The sequence below is a fragment of the Sminthopsis crassicaudata genome, chromosome 2, assembly GCF_048593235.1.
Source record: "Sminthopsis crassicaudata isolate SCR6 chromosome 2, ASM4859323v1, whole genome shotgun sequence".
NCBI lineage: Eukaryota > Metazoa > Chordata > Mammalia > Dasyuromorphia > Dasyuridae > Sminthopsis > Sminthopsis crassicaudata.
In genome coordinates, this window is record NC_133618.1 from 540,622,112 (window position 1) to 540,642,407 (window position 20,296).

Consider the following 20,296-nt stretch of genomic DNA (forward strand, 5'->3'; position numbering starts at 1 on the left):
AGTGGGGTAGGGAATAGTCTACACTTTAATTCCCAGTTAAAGTCTAATATTCTCTGCTGTGTTCACAATGCATTTTTCCCTTCCTAAGGCAGTTGGGGTTAAGTGACTTGCCCAGGGTCACACAGTTAGGAAGTGTTAAGTGTCTGAGATCAAATTTGAACTCAGGTCCTCCTGACTTCAGGGCTGGTGCTCTATCCACTGTACCACCTAGCTTCCCCCACAATGCATTTTTTAAAAAAAATCTGTTCAGAGACTCAGTGCCCTTGTTATTAGCTTTACCTTGCATCACTTGAAAAAACTTTTACATGGAATTCTAGAGCTTGCAAGAAAAAGAACAAATAATAGAATATATTTGGTTGTTTTGTGATTAAAAAAAAAAAGAGTAATCAGATTCTTGGTCTATTAAATTGCCAAAATTATTCATGCATGTCTGAGAATTAGCCCAGGGCTGTCAATAATGCCACTTGAATAATTAATGCATCATTCTATTACTTAGCATTCTACATTCCATTTTTCTCTCTATTTTCTTCTTCTACACTACTATTATTTTTTCTCCTTTTTGTCTTTCTCTCTGAATATATGTGTTTGAGACTTAAAACTATCACAGCATTACCTTAATTGGTGGCACTCAAGATCCAGCTTCTTGTTCCCATCCAAAGTTTCTATTGCATAGGATCATAGATCTAGAGCTAAAAAGGTTCTCAGGGAACATTTAACCTGATCCCTTAGTTTACAGATGAAGAAAACTGAGCCATAAAGGAGATTAAATAACTTGTCCAAGGTCACATCAGATAGTAAATGTCTGAGGCAGGATCTGGAAACAGTTCCTCTGACTCTCTTCATTGAGAGAATCGGTGGTTAAATTTTGAGATTTTTTTATTTAAATCACAAATTTGACTTCTGGAAGGAAGAATATTAATAATTCACATTTACATAGACTTTTACAATTTTTATAAAACACTTAATTCACAACAATCATAGGTAGTGGAAGTGTTATTCCTGTTTTACACAAAAGAAAGTGAGACTCAGAAATGTTAAATGGTGATCTTGTGATTCATAAATGACAGAGACTAAGACTTGTATCCAGTTCATGACACTCCAGAGCTACATCTTTCCATTCTATCATGCTGCTCTTTCTGCATGTGGACAGAGAATTGATTAATCATGTTCAATTTTGGACAATTTGGCTCTCAGTTGCTATTTGAGGAGTGTCTTTATAAAGAACAATAAGCCCTAACATTTTATAGGGATTAGCACAGACCTAGGAAGTTTCTTGTGTCTGTGCCCTGCCTTAACCCACTGTCTTCTTCCATGTACATATACCCATGTTATCCTGTACAGCTTATTTATTTTTAACAGCATTCATCAAAAAATTTTTAATAGTAGAAAACACTTAGCTTTTAAAAATGAAACATTTTTAAAAATCAAAATTTAAAGATATGAGTAGGCTATCTGAAAACATTGTTTTGAGTTTTAGCAAATAATTCATAAATTGTTATTTTTAGGAAATTTGTTAAGAATGTCTAGTTTCTGCTACTGTGAGATTTTGAACAAAAAAAACCTTTTCGTTGTACCTTCTTTCACTTATTTGCAAGTTACACCCTGATTATAACTATGACTGAATTCAAATGCTCCAAGAGAATTTGAAATAATGTATTTTTAAAAATAGTTTTTATTTACCAGATATATGCATGGGTAATTTTATAACATTGACAATTGCCAAACCTTTTGTTCTAATTTTTCCCCTCCTCCCCCCATGGCAGATTGACCAATACATGTTAAATATGTTAAAGTATAAATTAAATACAATATGTATATACATGTCCAAACAGTTGTTTTGCTGTACAAAAAGAATTGGACTTTGAAATAGTGTACAATTAGCCTGTGAAGGAAATAAAAAATGCAGGCGGACAAAAATGAAATAATGTATTTTAATATATGGAGGTAATAATAGAGAGGTTCTGTGTAGTAGTTAAAAAGAGGGCCTTGTAGTTTGATGACTTGGGTTCAGCTCTTATCTATGACACTTCCTAGCAGAGTGGCCTTCAACAAGTCATAGCCTTTCCATCCCCTAGGAACTCTCAAAGATTATAAATTATAGATAAGGTTCCAGTCTACTTTGATATAGAATATTTCCACTAAAGTGAAAATTGCAGATCTGAACCAAAAAAAACTGGTAGAATAGTCCTAACTAGCTGGGAAATGCAGTAAGTGATAAAAACTTTTTAGGATATTGAGGAAAAAGCCACATATAAGCCCAACTTTTTGTCAATACCTGAAAACATCAGTACCCACTAATAAAGTGTGAAAAACAATTAAAATAGGAATGAACTTTTAACAAAGTAATTGCTACAGGAAAAAAAAAGAGAGAGGACTATAATGTCCTGTTCCTCAATCCCTCTTCATTTAATCCTTAGCACACCATCCTGTACTACCTCCCACTCTCTGTTTTTTGTCCTTACACCAAGGACTTTTCATGGTGAGACACATTAAAAAAAAAAAAAAAAAAAAAAAAAAAAAAAAACCAACAAAACAAACAGGCTTAATGGGATTAACAAGATCTTTTGCTACCTCTCAGATTTTCCCCTCATCATCTGTTCACCTGGATTTTACCACTCAGTCTGCTAAAGTTCACAAGGTCACCAATCCCCAGTGGTCTGGATAAGAGAGCAGTGCCAGAGGAATAGAAGAGAGGGGACTTCTGATAAAAAGACTAAATGGGAGATTAGGTAAATTCCAAGCTTCCCTGGCAGCACTTAAAATAAAAAAGGTACTAACTAATCTAAAAACAACAAAGAAAAAAAGTTTCTACAAAGAAATCCCCAAACAAAAAATAAAGCAAAACACCCAAGAGATTGAGAAATGCACAAAGAAAAACTCTTGATAAAATAAATTAAGATGGTACTTTAGAATAATGCTCCTATTTGACTGGCAGCTAAGTGTTACTCTGGACTTCAGTCAGTAGACCTCAGTTCAAATTTGACCTGATAAATTTACTAACTGAATCTGTGCAAGTCTCTTAACCCTGTCTACTGCAGTTTCCTCACCTGTATAATGGGGGGACATTAACCTCATAAGTTTATTGTAAGGAATCAAATGAGATAATGTAAAACATTTTGTAAATCTTAAAAGTCTGTATAAATACCAGCTATTATCATTATTGACAGAGTTGAGCATAATTTCACAAGGAAAATATGGACTTTTTACAAAATTGATAACTTCTAGTCATTTCAGTTTAGAAAATTAGAGTTGTGTAGAGTCTTTGAAATACAAACTTAGGTATAAAAGAAAATTTTAAGAAAGGTACACTTGTATGAACTATCTGGAAGGGTTAAGTGACTTTCTGAAAGAGAGAGCAAGAACTGTTGTTCCTTCACAGCCTAAGGACTATTGAAGGAACAAAGACAAGTTATGGATATTCAGAAAGGAATAGAAATAATCTAGAAAAGAAGAAAGGAGGAGCAGAGGACTTATTATTTCTTGTAGATGAAATGGTTTAGATAAAGTTCTTTCAAAGGGAGAAATAGGAGCAATGGGGGGAGTTAGGATTTCATGAACCTCACTTTTTTATGGATGTAGAAGGGAAGATTTTAAAAAAATATTTTAGTGGTTGAAGTATAAAAAATATGGCATAGGGATTGGAGATTAAGAAGTGGAAAGAAGTTCTAAAGCCATCTACTCCAATCCTCTCATTTTAAAAGATGAAGAAATTAAGACCTAGATAGGTTTAGAATTTTGTTCAAGGCCACAGAGACAGTTGATACAGAGATGGAATTTGAATTGGCACTCTCTGAATACAGAACCAATGCTTTTTCCATTCAGGTAGAGTGGGGAGGGAATTGTTTCAAGCAATATAGCTATCTATCTATCTATATCTATATCTGATGGACAGATGGTAGAGAGAAGAATGGCAGAACCTAGCAATTTGTGTATTGTCTGGGATGGAAGGGAAAAGGATAGATTGGGATTGAATAGTTTCAAGTATATAAATTAGTGTAGATTTCTGTCTTTTATTTCAAAAAAAGAAAAACTTGTAACGGTGACTGACAGTGGAAATAATCAACTTATAATTATATTGTAACTATAATTATAACAATGACTGTGAATGGAATTAACCTTTCAATAAACATTAAGAGGGTAACTGGATAGATTTATCATATACTGAAAAATCCTGCTTAAAACATGTATGTGAACTTAAAATAAGGGATTACAATAAATTTATTTTTCTTTAACTTGAATTCATAAAAAGCAGGGGTAGCATTCATGATCACAGAGAAGACAACAGTAAATGCATTTTTGTGAGAGGCATATAGGAAAACTACATCATGACTTAAGTATATAATAAACATGGGAATAGCATCAAATTAAATGTAGGAATAAGTAATAGACCTGTGATTTCATTAGTAAAGGGAGCTCCTGGGTAAGGGAACTCCCCTATTAATTTGAGTTGGTACTCTTTCTGTAATTTGTAATCTTAGAGATTTACCTGAGCACTGAAATTTAGTACTTCTTTACCAGGAGTATATATTGGTAGTGGCTGTATGTGTTGAAAGTAGAACTTGACCTCAATTTTTCTTGGCCTACTTGTTTAGCTGTTATGCTACATTGCTTCTCAAATGAAATATATATGTATTAGCTTCTGTAGCATCTAAATAAAGAAAAAGTTAAACCACATTATGAAATGGGCTTCAATATATCTCTTTCAGACCTAAATAAATTTTTCAGAAAACTAAATGGGAAAGAAATTAAGATTATAAATGTAGAATATAAGAAAAAGCTTTTGGCAGTTCTTCAGTAAAAATTTTAAGGTATATATGTGTTTGTCATCATAATTAGTACCTTTGCAAAAACTGATATAAATATGCAAAGTCAAAAGTATTAAAGATATCCTTTATAAATAATTATATAATAAAAATTGTAGTCATTGACGAAAATATGAACAAAGGTCACGGACTTAATTTGGATACTATTTAATGTTAACCTAAAGAATGAGTAAATCAGATACCAAATTATAGAAACAAATAACTATGGTAAAGAGAATGGTGACTATGGGAACATGTTATCAACAAGATGGAAGATTAGGCATTTTCTCTTATCCTCACAAACTCTCAGATCTCTCCAAAATTAGAATAATGCCCAACACATAAAGCAATTTCAGCTATCTCCATGATCTGGAACACCAGGAAATCAAATGAAGTGACAGTTCAATGAACTAATAATAGAGAAAGCTAATGTGTTCACACAGCATATTCCCTGCTCACTATTCTCTGGAAGTGGAACTGTACAAGCTGACCCACGAATTTGCAGCAGAAAACTCAGGTCTAATCTTCTCACTGCTCTCCATCCTCTATTACTACAGAAAGCCAAAAGGCAGAAAATTGGTTGGGCTAGCAGCATTTTGTGCCACTATAGAGCTCAGCAAAAGAATTGAGAAATAGAACTGAAGTAGGACATGTATGTGCAGCTGTAATGACACTCCACTAACCCTAAGGGAAAGAGCCCAAACATCCAAATGAGGCTAGTCCTGTTCCCCTAGAAATCATTTGGGGCAGAGATTAAGGCTGGTAAACCATGAATTTCCCAACATAATAAACTAAGAATGCTTTCCCAACTCCTGATGGAACCATCAAAAAGAGTCAGAAAGTGAGTGATAGGGTATTTAAAGAGAAAAAAAGATTGAAATTACCAAATATCTCAGGAGGAGAAACACTTAAAAACCTTGAACATAAGCAGATAAACCATCTGGGAAGATACAAAATAACAGAAGGGAATGTGGCCTTCAGATCATTTAAAAGAATCCAGCCTTACATGAACTTATGCAAAGTGAAGTGTGCAGAGAACCAGGAGAGATTATAAATAGTAGCAATTATGTTATATAGTGATCAGGTATAAATGACTTAGCAATTCTCAGCAATATGGTGATAAAATAAAAAAAATCCAAAGGACTTAAGATGAAAAATACTGTCCACCTCCTGAGAGAGAACTGATAGAGTCTAAATGCAGATCAAATCATATTATTTTTTACTTTTTTTTTGTCTTCGTTTTGTCTGTGTTTCATAACATGACCAATATGGAAGTTTGTTTTGCATGGTTACACATATAAAACTTAAATCAAATTGCATACCATCTTGGGGAAGGAGGAGGGAAGGGAATAAAAGAGAGAATTTGGAACACAAAATTTTAAAAAATGAATGTTAAAAATAGTTTTACCTACAGTTTGAAAAAATAATTTTTTAAAATCCAGATATTTATGAATAAATGTCAAAAGACAAAGGAAAATGAGTCAATAGCTGAAGAGGCAGAAGACCCTATGGCTTCCTAAGAAATTGTAGGACTTATAGCAGGATGTTCCAGTATAATTTAAAAGAAAAATAAGAATTGTGAAAGCAGAATTTAGAGCCTATGCAGCAAAAATAATTGGAAAAGCAGAAAATTTGAATCCACAGTGATGTATTACTGTAGGGAATGTATGTGGAAGTTAAGGAAAATCTGTAAAAAGAGAAGCAAAAGGCAGAAATATTAAGAAGAAAACATCTCCATGCAAGCAAATCATTGATCTCAAAAACAGGATGTATAGAGATGATTTAAACACTATTTTTATCCTAGAAAATCACAATTAAAAAAACCTGAAATCTCCACCATGGGATAATATTCTTTCTCTCACCTGCAGGAATTGGTATTTCTAAGAGTGAAATACAATAGAAAAAAGGGTGGATCAAGGCTAAATCTTTAGAAGGACTCCAAAGAATGTATCTTAGAAGTTTTAATTCTTTGAGAAATAGTGACTAAAAAAAGATAAAGAAATATGAATCAAATAATAAAAAATTTAGAATATACAGAAAGAGAATATAAATAATGAAGAAACTGATAGAAATTTTTGGAAAAATGCACAGAAAATGGAATTTTGAAAACTAACAATTTGAAGGAAAAGATAACAAAAGGGATTTTTTTACTTGAATGTTTACTAACAAAAAAGAGGAGAGAAATTAATGAGATGAAAGCAAGCAAGAAAAAAAGAATTAATAAACAGGGCAGGAGGAGAAATGAGGGTGAGAGTTTTGAGGATGAGAGAAGAGATACAGTGGGAATGGGGTTGCCTTAAAATATATTTAGCTAATATTATTGAAGAGACATAGTACTGTATTAACAGAAGAAGAAAGGAAAAATCTTAATTTGGAGGGAAAATGTGTTATTCCAAATGGAAGAAAATATAAAACCTAACTCATAACTTTAAATGTGAATGGCTAAACAATCCAATAAGATGAAAAAGTGTTCAAAAATAATTTGTTACTGTTACTTCAAACTATTATTTCAAGAAACACACTTTAAAAAAATTATAATAGCTTTTTATTTTTCAGAATAACATTCTGAAATTCATCTTTACAAAATCTTGTGTTCCAATTTTTCTCCCTCCTTCCCCACTTTCCCCCTCCCCTAGGCAGCAAGCAATCCAATATAGATTAAGCATGTATAATTAACCAAACATTTTTTAAAACAAAAGCAAATAGAATAAAAATGAGACACTGGGGAAAAATTTTCCATCAGAGGAATCCAAAAAAAAAAGCAGCAGTTGTAATTATGCTTCAGAAAAAGCAAAAACATTCAAAACATTTTTTTTTAAAAAGAGAGATAAACAAGAAAATTATGTTGAAAGGAAACATTGACAATTAAACCAGTATCAGTATTAAATTTAAATGCTCTAAATGCCTTAGCATCTATGTTCATAAAAGAAAAAAGTAAGAGAATAGGAGCTAATATAGTAGTAACAGGTTTCATGTATCTTTATCAGTTTTTACTTAGTTTTATTTTTTTTATTAGTCTAACAAGAAAAACCAAAGGGAAAATGTAGAACTGAACAAAATATTGGAGAAAACAGAGCTGAAAGACTTATGCTGTCTTCTAAATAGACCTACTAAAATTACATCATACATACACACACACACACTCACACACACACACACACACACACACACACACACACACACACAGAGTAATTTTTCAGCACAACGTGGAACTTTTTCAAAAAACTTACCATGTATTTAAGGCATTATGTAAAAAGATCAAATTGTAAATATATTCTTTGTAGAGTCATAAAGTAATATAAATAAGTCATCTGTTCCTTATGGCACAAACAAAAAATACTTTACAGTAAAATACTGAATAATTAGTGGATCAAAGAACAAATTATAGAAACAACAAATATATGAAAGAAAATTATAATTATTACACAACAAACCAAAATTTCTGTAGCTAAAAGTCCTTGGGAGAAATCATATTACTAATATTAGCAAAAAGAAAGTGGATTATTGAACTGAATATACATTTTTTAAAAATAGGGAGCTCACGCATAAACACCAAATAAGTGATATTAAAGTTTAGAAGAGAAATAAATATGCCCCCCAAACCCCTCCAAGAATAGAAATTATAAATAAAACTAAAAATTAAATAAATGATTGATAAAGACTAATTGATAAATCTTTAGTCAATCTGATAAAAGAGGCAAGAAAATCAAGTCAACAACATTACAGATGAGCAAGGTGAAGTCATAACAAAACTAGAAAAAAATAAGAAGAAAAATCATAATGATTATACAAAATTATATGCAAACAAATCTGAAAACACAAAAGAAATAAAGGGATATCTTCAAAAATATAAAATACTCATAGAACACCAAATGGAGATATTAAGTAATCTCATCCCAGAAAAGGAGATGGATCTAGTTATAAAGGAATTACCAAAGGGGAAAGAGAAGTAGGGAACTCCTGCCTGTGCTAGATTTTTTTTTCCCCCCTGAGGCTGGGGTTAAGTGATTTGCCCAGGATCACACAGCTAGGAAGTGTTAAGTGTCTGAGATCAGATTTGAACTCGGGTCCTCCTGAATTCAAGGCTGGTGCTCTATCCACTGCTCCACCTAGCTGCCCCCCTCTGCTAGATTTACAGGAGAATTCTATTAAACTTTTAAATAACACTCTCAATAATAGTATATGAATTATTCCCAGCAAATGAGGGAAAAAAGCACCTGACTAGATTCCTTTTACAAGAGAAACAGGCCCACCTAATAACAAACCTTGAAACCATTATCATTCATCAATATTAATTTTAAAACTCTAAATAAAATCCTTTCAAACAGACCAAGAAAGATTTTATTCCAGGGAATTCAAAGTTGTTTCAACACTGGAAAAATATTCAGCTCAATCTTAAACATATAATTACCTCAATAGATTCAGAAAAGGCTTTAGGTAAAATGCAATACACATTTATACCAGAAAATCCAATAAAATACATCATAGAGAGATCTTTTTTTCTATATATTATTTAAAGCCAAAAGTAGATGTCATGTAACAAAGTATAATATAATTGAAATACATTAACATTTCCCAAAAAATCCAGCAGCAAAACAAGGATGTATACTGTCCCCAATGGAGATAATACCCAGGACTTTGAATATATGAGCTTCGAGGACAGCAGTGTCCCTCAAGACTACTGTTTCTGCTTCCAACTCAGTTGGAAGCCATCATCCTGGGAAGCAGCCCCCATGGAAATGTGATCTAAAAAGTTGCAGGTATTGGAGTCATAATTACTAAAGATTAAGAAAAGAAAGTTCTTGCCACAAAAGTTCTAGCAGTGCAAAATGGCTCAACTTCAGAAAATAATAGAATTTTATTAGTGGAAATTAGCATTAAAAAAACATCATCTACTTTACAGTTATATCTTAAGGACTTTTTAAATTTTACTTGTATCTAAACCTTTCCAAATGTATTGTCTTTCAACTAGAATGTGGAAGTAAAGTATAAAAATATATAAAATCATAATGAACATTGACTTGACTCTTTGGATTTGGCAGATCCAAGTTGATGAAGTACAGAAGCTGGTATATTTTGAAGGCACCAAAGACTCCCCGTTAGAACATCACTTGTATGTGGTCAGCTATGACAATCCTGGAGAGGTGACAAGATTGACAGATCGTGGCTACTCTCATTCCTGCTGTATTAGCCAGGTATTAACTCCTGTCTGAATGGTTCATAAAGACCCTGTCCATATTTTGAAGTAAGTAAAATTGGATTGTATAGCAACTTAACTCTCTTAGGAACATATTAAATTTAACATTAACTTCTCCCTGAAGGTATATATATATTATATGATCATAAAAAGTTAAACCATTACACTGTCCCCTGCCATAACATAGTAGTGTTCAAACAGAATTTGTCTAATTCAGATTTTAAAGTCTCTTTTTACAATACCATGGAATAGGAAAAAAAAAAAAAAAACACAAGGAAATGATTGTCTCTTCTCCCTTTCTCCAGCATTGTGATTTATTTATAAGTAAATACAGTAACCAGAAGAATCCACACTGTGTGTCCCTTTACAAGCTCTCAGGTCCTGAAGATGACCCAGCCCGGAGAACAAAGGAATTTTGGGCCACTATTTTAGATTCAGCAGGTACTCAGTTTGTTTAAATTTATCATTAAACAAGAACAATGAATTGACTTGTATTATATATCTGTATACTGTTGAGCTGATCTTTTTTGTCATTGTCATCACTTAGTTTATTTTCTGATCTGCTAGGCTTTTACTTAGTTTCACTTAGTGAGGTTAGAAGGACTGCTACCCACATTTAGCAAAAGTGGATCTGGGAAGCCTCTTTGAAAATAACAGAAAAGCTATGATATACCATTTTATTTGAGATCTGTGTTTTCTTTTGCAATATGACTTTTATAGACATGTTTTTGTATGAATCTTCTTACTGAGGAAAGAAGGAAAAGAATCTAGAACTCAAAGTTTTAGAAACAAATGTTAAAAAGTTATTTTACATGTAACAGCAGAAAAATAAATATTAGGAAGAAGAAAAGTTATGATAGATGTAAGGAAGCTTCCTGTGTTTATACACAACAATATCATTTCCTAGATGACCAAAAGGAAGAGAAAAATGTGTGCTGATCTAAATACTATTTGTTCTTCCAGTAAAACTTTGCAGCCAGAGAAGTTGCTTCCTTGGGTAAAAGATGTAACAAGTGGCTATCTTCATTGCCTGTGGAACTTCTTATGACTGCTAGGTCATAATGCCTGAAAACTAGGTGTACATTTAAATGACTCAGTATCCTAAAAATAAAATATAGTCTTCAGCACCTTTTGAACATGTCCTATTTCAGAATCCTTTTTTTTGTTTGTTTGTTTATATTTATTTAGAAGTTTTGATGCAACTCTTGAGTTACTGGTATACTTAATCCACATAGAGGAATCTGTAATAATACAATTTAATTTCTACTCAGATTGTAATACAAAAGAAACTTAATTTTGCCTCTTTAGGTGGAAATGAAGGTTAGTATATGTAACTTTAGTTAACTAAGTACAATTTTGAAATAAACCACTTAGTCAATCAATGGTATAAATAATAAAACTAGGGCTGACTTGCCCATCAAAGTAAACCACACAGAACTTGACACAGGTATTGTCCACTTCTCATCCAGTTCACAATTGTACTGTGTGTGTGTGTGTGTGTGTGTGGGATTGCTGTGTTCCTATATAAATGCTTTTTGAAATCAAAATTGTGTTTTATTTGTCCAAGGTCCTCTTCCTGACTACACACCCCCAGAAATCTTCTCATTTGAAAGTACTACAGGATTCACCTTATATGGAATGATGTACAAACCTCATGATCTACAGCCTGGGAAGAAATATCCCACTGTGCTGTTCATCTATGGTGGTCCTCAGGTAGGTGTGTAGCTATACTCAGATATTATGTAAGCTAGGATTTTATCTATATGTCTAATGTCTTGAATCCTCATAGATTTGAATGTATTAATGTATTAATATGTGCTTAATAAATGTAATGAATGAATGAGCTGAAGTTTAAGAAATTTGATTTTGTCAATATGTTCTTGATTAACTAAGTCAGGGATGGGAAACCCTTTTTCTGCCAAGCACCATTTGGATATTCATAACATCATTCATGGGTCAAAAAAAATTGTCAACTTGATGAAGTCAAGCAGTGAGAGTCAGTTGTCACCTATAGTTGCCTTAGCAAAGTCAAACCAAGTGATTTTTGCACCCTGACCTAGACCTTAGACTTGAGCACATTACCAGAATTGCAGAAGGCTGATTTCTAAACCAGTGCATCAGTTTATTATTTACCATGAAAACTATGACTAGGAAATAGACTAAAATTTTGTGTTAGCCAGCAAGCATGATTTCATCTCACTAGAGAAATTTGTTTATAAAATTGATTAAAATTATAAGTTGTATTTTTTTAAATGTGAATATAGGATCAGACCAAAGAAGTTTGGATGTTGTTAAAAGATATTTCAGGGACAGGTAAATGATATAGTGGATAGAATACCAGCCCTGGAATCAAGAGATGTGCTAGATGAACAATGACAAATGGTTACTCATATGTTCTAGATTTTATGTTGAGTGGTATTGTTTGAAGGTTATTTTAACACCCATGTTTCACAGTATTAAAGTAAAGGAGAAAACAGCAGTATGTAGCAATATTTGACTCATAGGTATTAAATTTCTTTTAAGTTGGTAAATTTCTTCTGTATACTCTATTTGACCCAGTTCCTTTCCTTCCGTAAAAAATATTTGCCACAAAAAATTTCATAGGAATAAAGGATAGGAACGTAGTTATTGTATCTACACCTCAGTATGAATTTGTGATTTCGTCATGGGAATTTTCCCCTCCTTGGGTACAAATTAGAATCTAACAATACCCTTTCATTCTGCCCTTGCCCATGTCCTTCCATAAATTGTCCACAAAGAATCTATCTTTATGGTAGAGATTGTCAGAAACAGGTTTTCTAATATTTCATAAATGTCTAGGTAATATTTGTACCATCCACCATTTTAATCCCTCAGTCTTGCATAATAAAACCAATTCTGCTAATTCCTTTATTTTGCCCTTCTGAATAAAACCTATAAGTTATTTTGCCATGAAGCTAGCTTACAGTGAGAATGGGTATAAATATGGTTCATTTCCTCCTATGGCATAGCAACTTATTGGTGATTGTGTATTTAATTCATATTAAGAGTAACAGCAGTTAAATAGGTATAGATGGTCCAAAGTTTATGCAATTTTTAGCATTTTATTCCCCTCTTCCGTTTTTTTATAATCCCCCAGTTATCTTCACTGTGGAAGTAGATTGCACAGATTTGAGTGTTATTTTATATTTTTAACTATTTCATGAGTCACCAAGTTTAAAAAAAAAAAAAGACATTTTTAGTGCCAACCTGCTGGTGATGAGCTTGTCCTTCTTTAGTGAAGTTGGTCTTTAGGCAGCAGGCAGTCTGTCACTGGCAGTATACTCAGAACTTTCCTAGCCTGGTAGATTTACCTATGTCAGGGCCTCTGCTCCATGGTGAAGCATCAGAGTAGGCCTTTTGTGGAGATACTGTATCCAAATTGGAGGGGAGAGGTATTGATGATTATTTAGGGATTTTACAATACTAATCTTATTTAGTTTCAAGAAAAATTATATTTTTCTTTACTCATTTATGTATACATTCTGTGATTTCCATTTGATGGTTAATCATATATTGCTTCACAGAATTTCTTATATTTTACTGAATTATCTATTCCTTTTATAATTTTTTAACTTTTCACTTTATCTGGTTTCTCCAAGGCAATTGCTAAGCTCCTCAAGGGCAAAAACTATTTCTAATGTTTCTTTGTGTCATATATAATATAGTTGAATATTTTACCTGTAAGAAGCTTTCAGTGAATGTTTATTGATTATTTCTAGTGCCATTTCATAATTATTTCCTGGCTCCTCTTTGGGTTTATATTTATTTCAGTCACCTTCCCTCTGTTTGATATTTACCCAAAGTTTGTTTCTAATGGCTTCTTTAATACCCTTCATTCTTGAGCCTCCAGAATTTTTTGCCCAGGCAATATAGTATTCATATAACTACATGCTAGTACTGCTCTAGGGAAGTACTAACACATATTTTATTCCTTAGTCTTTTGTCACTTTGAAGTGTGAAACAGAAGAGCAAGTAAATTATTTTCCTGAAATTGAATGAATGAAACAGGCATTTATTAAGTGCTTTGCTTACTTTGTCTTAAGCACAGAGTAAATACTGCCCTCCAGGAGCTTATAGTTTTGTAGAAGACAACACCTATAAGAAGAGAGATGGCCACATAGAGAGTTGTTTTGGACAGAGAAGTTCATAGAGAATGTTGATTAGTGCCATAGAGCAAATGATTGAGTACCCTTTCCAGCATTATTATTATTACTGTTTGCAGAGCTAAAATTTGAGATGTTGAGAGAAGAAGCCTATGTATATGGAGCATAGCATGGAGATAGTCAGAAAGTGATATGGTAGAACTTAAGACCAAGACAAGAAATGGTGACTATTTCCAATTCAGAGCCTGAAGATGGAAATTTGAATTTCAGTAGAAAGTGGAAGCTATAGCTGCATATAACTTGGCATGGTGACATGTCAATTCACAATTGCTCTTAAGTATGTGAAATAATTCATATTGTTACTGTATCAGCATTCACTTGAATTTTTTTCTTTGAGTACCACATAATCTTTAAAAAAAAGAAAGAAAGAAAACAAAAAAAGAAAGGTTTATGTTTCATTAAGGCTTTTTGTTTTCTATCATAGCCATTTCAAATCATAACACCCTCCCCCAAAAATACTCTCTTATAACAGCAGAGACACTTTGGCAAATATAACCAATGTAGTGACTGTTTTTGACATAATATATTACTATACCATTTTATTTTAAGAAGGGAAATGCATTTTAGCATCTATTCTCTAGAAGGAATACTTACTATTACAGCAATTCGGAATTTATTTGTGTTTTTTTTTTGTGTGTGGGTTCTTTTTGTTATTAGTTATTGTGTTTATTGTTCTTGTTTCTGCTTACTGAACTATATATAGATTTTCCCTTGTTTCTGTGAATTTATCATATTAGTTGTCTCTAATGACATAATAAGATATTATTACATTCATATGCAATAATGTAATATTGTAAAGGACAACTAGGTGGTACAGTAGAGAATGCTGAGCCTGGAGTCAAGAAGACTTGAGTTCAAATCTGGCTTTAAACATTTATTATCTGTGTGACCCTGAGCAAGTCATTTAACCCTGTTTGCCTTAGTTTTTTCATCTATAAAATGAGCTGGAGTAGGAAATGACAAACCACTCAAACATTTTTGCCAAGAAAACCCCAAATGGGGTCATAAAGAGTTAGACATGACTGAAAATGACCAAACAACAACATTCACATACAACAATTTATTCAGCCATTTCTCAATTGATATTCATGTACTTTGTTCCCATTTTTTTCATCACACAAAGTGTTTTCTGAATATTATATATACACATACATACACACACAGAGAGACTTTTCTCTTTGGGATATATGTTTAGGAGTGGAATTGCTGGTGCAAAAGATATGAACAGGTTAGTGAATTTTATTGTATATTCCAAGTGGTTTTCCAGCATAGTTGGACCACTTTATAGCTCTATTAAATAATATATTGTTGTTCCTGTTTTCACCCATCTATTCCAACACTGATTATTTCTATCTTTTATTGTCCCTACTGAGGATGGGTGTGAGGTAAAACGACAGAGCTGTTATAATCTGAATTTCTATTATAGTTTCTTTTTTTTTTTTTTTTTCTGCAATTGGGATTAAGTGACTTGCCTACAGTCACACAGCTAAGAAGTGTTAAGGGTCTGAGGGCAGATTTGAACTCAGGTTCTCCTGACTTCAGGGCTGATACTCTATCCGCTGTACCAACTAGCTGCTCCTGAATTTCTTCTATTAAAGATTTGGAGAATTTTTTCATATAGTTGTTGATAGTTTGCAATTTTTCCTTTGACAGCTCTTTGTTTATATTCTTTAACTACTTACCTATTAGAGAATGGTCATTGGTCATATATTCGTGCTAATTCCTTATATGTCATGGATATGAGAATTTTATCAAGAGATGTTTGATTTAGAGATTCTCCCCCCACCTAACAGTTTCTTTCCTTATTTTTAATTTACTTTTATACTTAACCACATGGTAAAATAATGACAATAATTTAACAATTTAATCATTTGAGCAGTCATAGCTGCTTCATTCTTTTGCATATAAATTATTTTGTAGAATTTGACTGTTTATTTCTTCCTTAGGTGCAGCTTGTGAATAATCGGTTTAAAGGAGTCAAGTATTTCCGCTTGAATACTTTGGCATCTTTGGGTTATGTAGTTGTGGTAATAGACAACAGGGGATCTTGTCATCGAGGGCTTAAATTTGAAGGTGCCTTCAAATATAAAATGGTGTGTGTACACAAGAATATTTGCCTATTAAACATCTTGATGTTTTCCATGACATTGTTTGGCATAAAACTTCTGAGAGTGAAAGAGAGAGAGTGTAGGAAGCAAAACATATTAATTTATCTCTTCTTGTTTGAAACCTCAGAGATATGAGACAGACCTTTTTAACCTAGTTTGTAGAAGTATACTTGACTTCTAATTTTCTGAGTTTGAAACTAAAAGTAATATTGCCAGTTTGTGGATTTCTACATACTACCAAAAAGAGTGTTTGGGCTTTGTTCTGTCCACTGCAAAGAGGGAGGGAGACCAGATAATTAATGTCTCCTTGTGACAAGCTTTTTTCTCTCTACAGGAAGCTTAAAATGCTACCTTTTAGAGATGCTCCCATGTTATACCTGCTGCATTTGGAAAACAAGAAACTGATGTTCCTTTTGCACAGTAAGACAGTTACCATATTTGCCAGTGTATTTAACATGCTGAGTAGGACATGGTGACTTTTTTCCTAAGTTCCAATCTTTGACCTTATGTTGTACTCTCATGTAAGACTATTTTTCTGATTTTGAAAAATAAATTTTATGTCCTGGCAAACCATAATTTCTGAAAATATTATATTTAATGATAGAGATAGAGACTGAGGAAACAGCAAGGCAAGGCCTCAATTATGACTTCCTCTTCTTACTTTCAAAATAATAGAGGTATCAGCCTAGAGAAGACTAAGGAGTAACTTATTTCCTGTCTTGGGGTATATGAAGGCTTGTCACAAGGAAGACTGACTAGTTGATCTCCCTCTTCACAGAGGAAGAAGAAAAGAAAATAGCTGTGACAAGGAAGGTACTATACTATACAAGTATACCAAAAAAGTACTTTTCAATTATTGCGACAGTTAATTGCTAGCAGAGTCTACTTAAAGAAAGTTAAAGAATTATCACATATGACAGTTTTTCAGATTGATATCATTGCCTTCCCTTTAGTTGATTACAGAATTTAAGAGTTAGAATAGACCATAGAGGTCATGTAGTCTGATACCCTCATTTTACAGTTCAAAAGACTAATAATACAATTTTTTAAAAAGAGAGGTAGAGATTATATTTTTAAAGCTGATAGATTTTTGATGTATTTATTTAAAATAAATACAAAATAGAAAAAGAAAAAAAGTGTCATGTACACAGAAGGACATAAGAGAAAATTCAAAAGATGGAATAGTAAAACTGATAGATTTTAATAAACAGTTTTATAATACTTCTACTTAAGCACTAACAATAAAATGTATTACTTTTCTTTTTAGGGTCAAATAGAAATTGAAGACCAGGTAGAAGGACTTCAATACCTAGCATCTCAATATGATTTTATTGATTTAGATCGTGTGGGCATCCATGGCTGGTCCTATGGAGGATACCTCTCTTTGATGGCATTAATGCAGAGGTCAGATATCTTCAGGGTATGTGAAATCTTGTAGATTTATTTTTGAGACACAAATCATAATGTCTTTATGGATTTTAGAGATAGAACATAGGATGGAATTCTTCTAAATGAAGCATCTTTTTGTTTAGAGACTCAGAAAAGTTATAAAATATCAGAGTTGTATATGTGTTAATTTTCCATAAAGCATATAGACATGTAAGATTTGTCAGCTATCAACAACCAATTATTATTAGAAAATTTTAACCACAAAGGCTTAAAAAAAGTTAGTGACAACCAAGTTTTTAAAATAGCATGAGCTATAGAAATCAGATGTCATGCATAAAGTAACAGCAACAGTATATTTTTATGCAGCCATCAATATAAATTCAAAAGGCTAGCATAATTTTAACCTGTGGACAGGTTCAATAGGATATTTAAATATGAAAGTTTATGTGCCATCCATAAAATTAAATGATTTGATATTTAAAGATAGCCTTTTGTTGTTTTAAACCAGCAGAGCCAAGAGGGACTTAAAAAAAAAATCCTAGCAAGAACAATGGAACTGAAAGCAGTCTACCCAAGATCACACAACTTCCAAGTATTAAAGCAAGGATTTGAATTCATATTCTCTGATTCCAAATTTTCCTTTACTTGGTAATGCTGCACTCCATACCACAATGACATAACCAAGCTATCATCAGTATATACACTCTTTTCTAGGAGTGAAGATGGATTTGCAACAAACTATCCACAGTTTCTTGTACAGTCACTCTTTTGATAAAAGAATATGCATTTTTTAAATTATTGATCTAAATGAAGAACGTAATGCGTGCTTGAAAAATAGTGAAATAGTCATCCATGGCTTTTACACTGACTGGCTAAGCTAACTAGAACTAAGATCTAGTATATATGACATAAGAATAGTTTTAGCCTACACATATGCAGTTGCAAGTATTTACCTCTAGTCCTTTCCTGACCCAGATTAATTATAATTGTTGGTTTGCATAGGTTGCAATTGCTGGAGCTCCAGTTACTCTGTGGATTTTCTATGATACGGGATATACAGAACGTTATATGGGTCATCCTGACCAAAATGAACAGGGATATTACCTAGGATCTGTGGCCATGCAAGCGGAGAAGTTCCCTTCTGAGTAAGTGTAGTCTTTTATATTAAGCAAAATTTAAAAATTAAAAAATTTTAGGGATAGTTTTTAATAATTTGATACTTGAAATACTAGTCCTGCAGCAGAAGAGAGAAGGGGGAAAATAAAATTAAAATTGCACAGCAAAAAAAAACAGAAGAAAACCTAGAAAGAAATTGAGTGGCTTTGAAAATAATAGATAGTATTTACATAGATTTTCTTGACATGGAAATTTGTTTTATATTGAATTCTCTTTATGTTCTTCTGTATACATAAAAGTGTTCTTTTTTTCTTTCCTTGGTTTGTATTTAAGTTTAAAATTAATTTAAAACCAAAAAAAAAACTTTTAAAGAAAATGCTAGTCCTAAGTGGTCATTATTAACAAAGTAATTTTTCACAATCTCTAAGGTAGTAGCTTTTACTTATTTGAATAATCATTTGCATAATTATAATTCTGTTCATGCAATTTCTTTTCTTCCACCTATAATTATAGGAGTTAAAGACAATTCTATTATAATAGAACCAAAAAATGTAAAAAGATTCTTATACAATATTGTATAACTGCCCTATTTCTAGAAAAAAGTATGACTGATAATATACCAGTTTTTCTAAAGGAAATTGGACAAACTTACCCTCTATTTCATTATTAATTTTTCCCCCTAAAATGAGGAAACAATAGTGTGATTTTGAAGTTAAATTTTTAGTATTTAATCATGATACATGAGGAAGTTGGCAATAATTAAACAGAGTTGTAGATTAAATTATATGGCTCCCATAAGTATTCTAGCATATTACCTAATATTCTGTTTTCTCTTTTCCAGACCTAATCGTTTATTGCTATTACATGGGTTCTTGGATGAAAATGTTCACTTTGCACACACCAGTATATTACTGAGTTTTTTAGTAAGGGCTGGGAAGCCATATGATTTACAGGTAAGTTTCCATGCACTATTGAAATTAAAATATCATATCATATCGTATCATATAACTATCAATTTTTCTGGTTAAGAATTCTGTGTTACTTTTTGGTTTTATGAGCTCAAAATTTTTAAAGATGACATGATGTGAAAAGTAAATGGTATTTCCTAACAAAAAAAATTAGGTTTTTAGCTCTGGCCTCCTACTTTTTATGAGAACCAAAAGGATAGACATGGTTAAATGCGTCCAGATTTGACAAAAATTGAAACTTGGTTAAGGTTGTACTGAGAAACTTTACTATCTAATTCCACAGTCATGTTTTCATACTGAATTTCATTCTTTGTAAACGGAAAAATGGCAGTAGGAAATTAATTCACTTTTCTTTTCCTTTTTTCTCTTAGTAGGTTGAGGATGATGTTTGATTTCATGGTTGGAAGAGCAGCATCTCTTGATGTCATAATCTTTTAGTTCTTTCTTCCTTACTTTACCATTAGCATTGATTCATGTAGTCCACCAGTCAGAAGGGAATCTCTTCTCAAATAAGCAAACTTTCACTATTTAA

The 20,296-nt window shown here is 32.4% G+C and overlaps 1 protein-coding gene across 5 annotated transcripts in view; it reads left to right on the forward strand.

The window, feature by feature from the left end:
- The window catches only part of DPP8 (dipeptidyl peptidase 8), a 61,110-nt gene that overhangs the window by 38,933 nt on the left and 1,881 nt on the right, over positions 1-20,296 (forward strand). For 4 of the 5 annotated variants that reach the window (XM_074294793.1, XM_074294797.1, XM_074294794.1 and 1 more), the window contains 7 exons: positions 9,845-9,997; positions 10,305-10,440; positions 11,567-11,712; positions 16,130-16,276; positions 17,559-17,711; positions 18,683-18,825; positions 19,638-19,749. In XM_074294793.1, coding sequence (XP_074150894.1) covers positions 9,845-9,997; positions 10,305-10,440; positions 11,567-11,712; positions 16,130-16,276; positions 17,559-17,711; positions 18,683-18,825; positions 19,638-19,749 — 990 coding nt within the window. The remainder of the gene's footprint in view (positions 1-9,844; positions 9,998-10,304; positions 10,441-11,566; positions 11,713-16,129; positions 16,277-17,558; positions 17,712-18,682; positions 18,826-19,637; positions 19,750-20,296) is intronic. The other variant, XM_074294796.1, reaches the window with a different exon arrangement.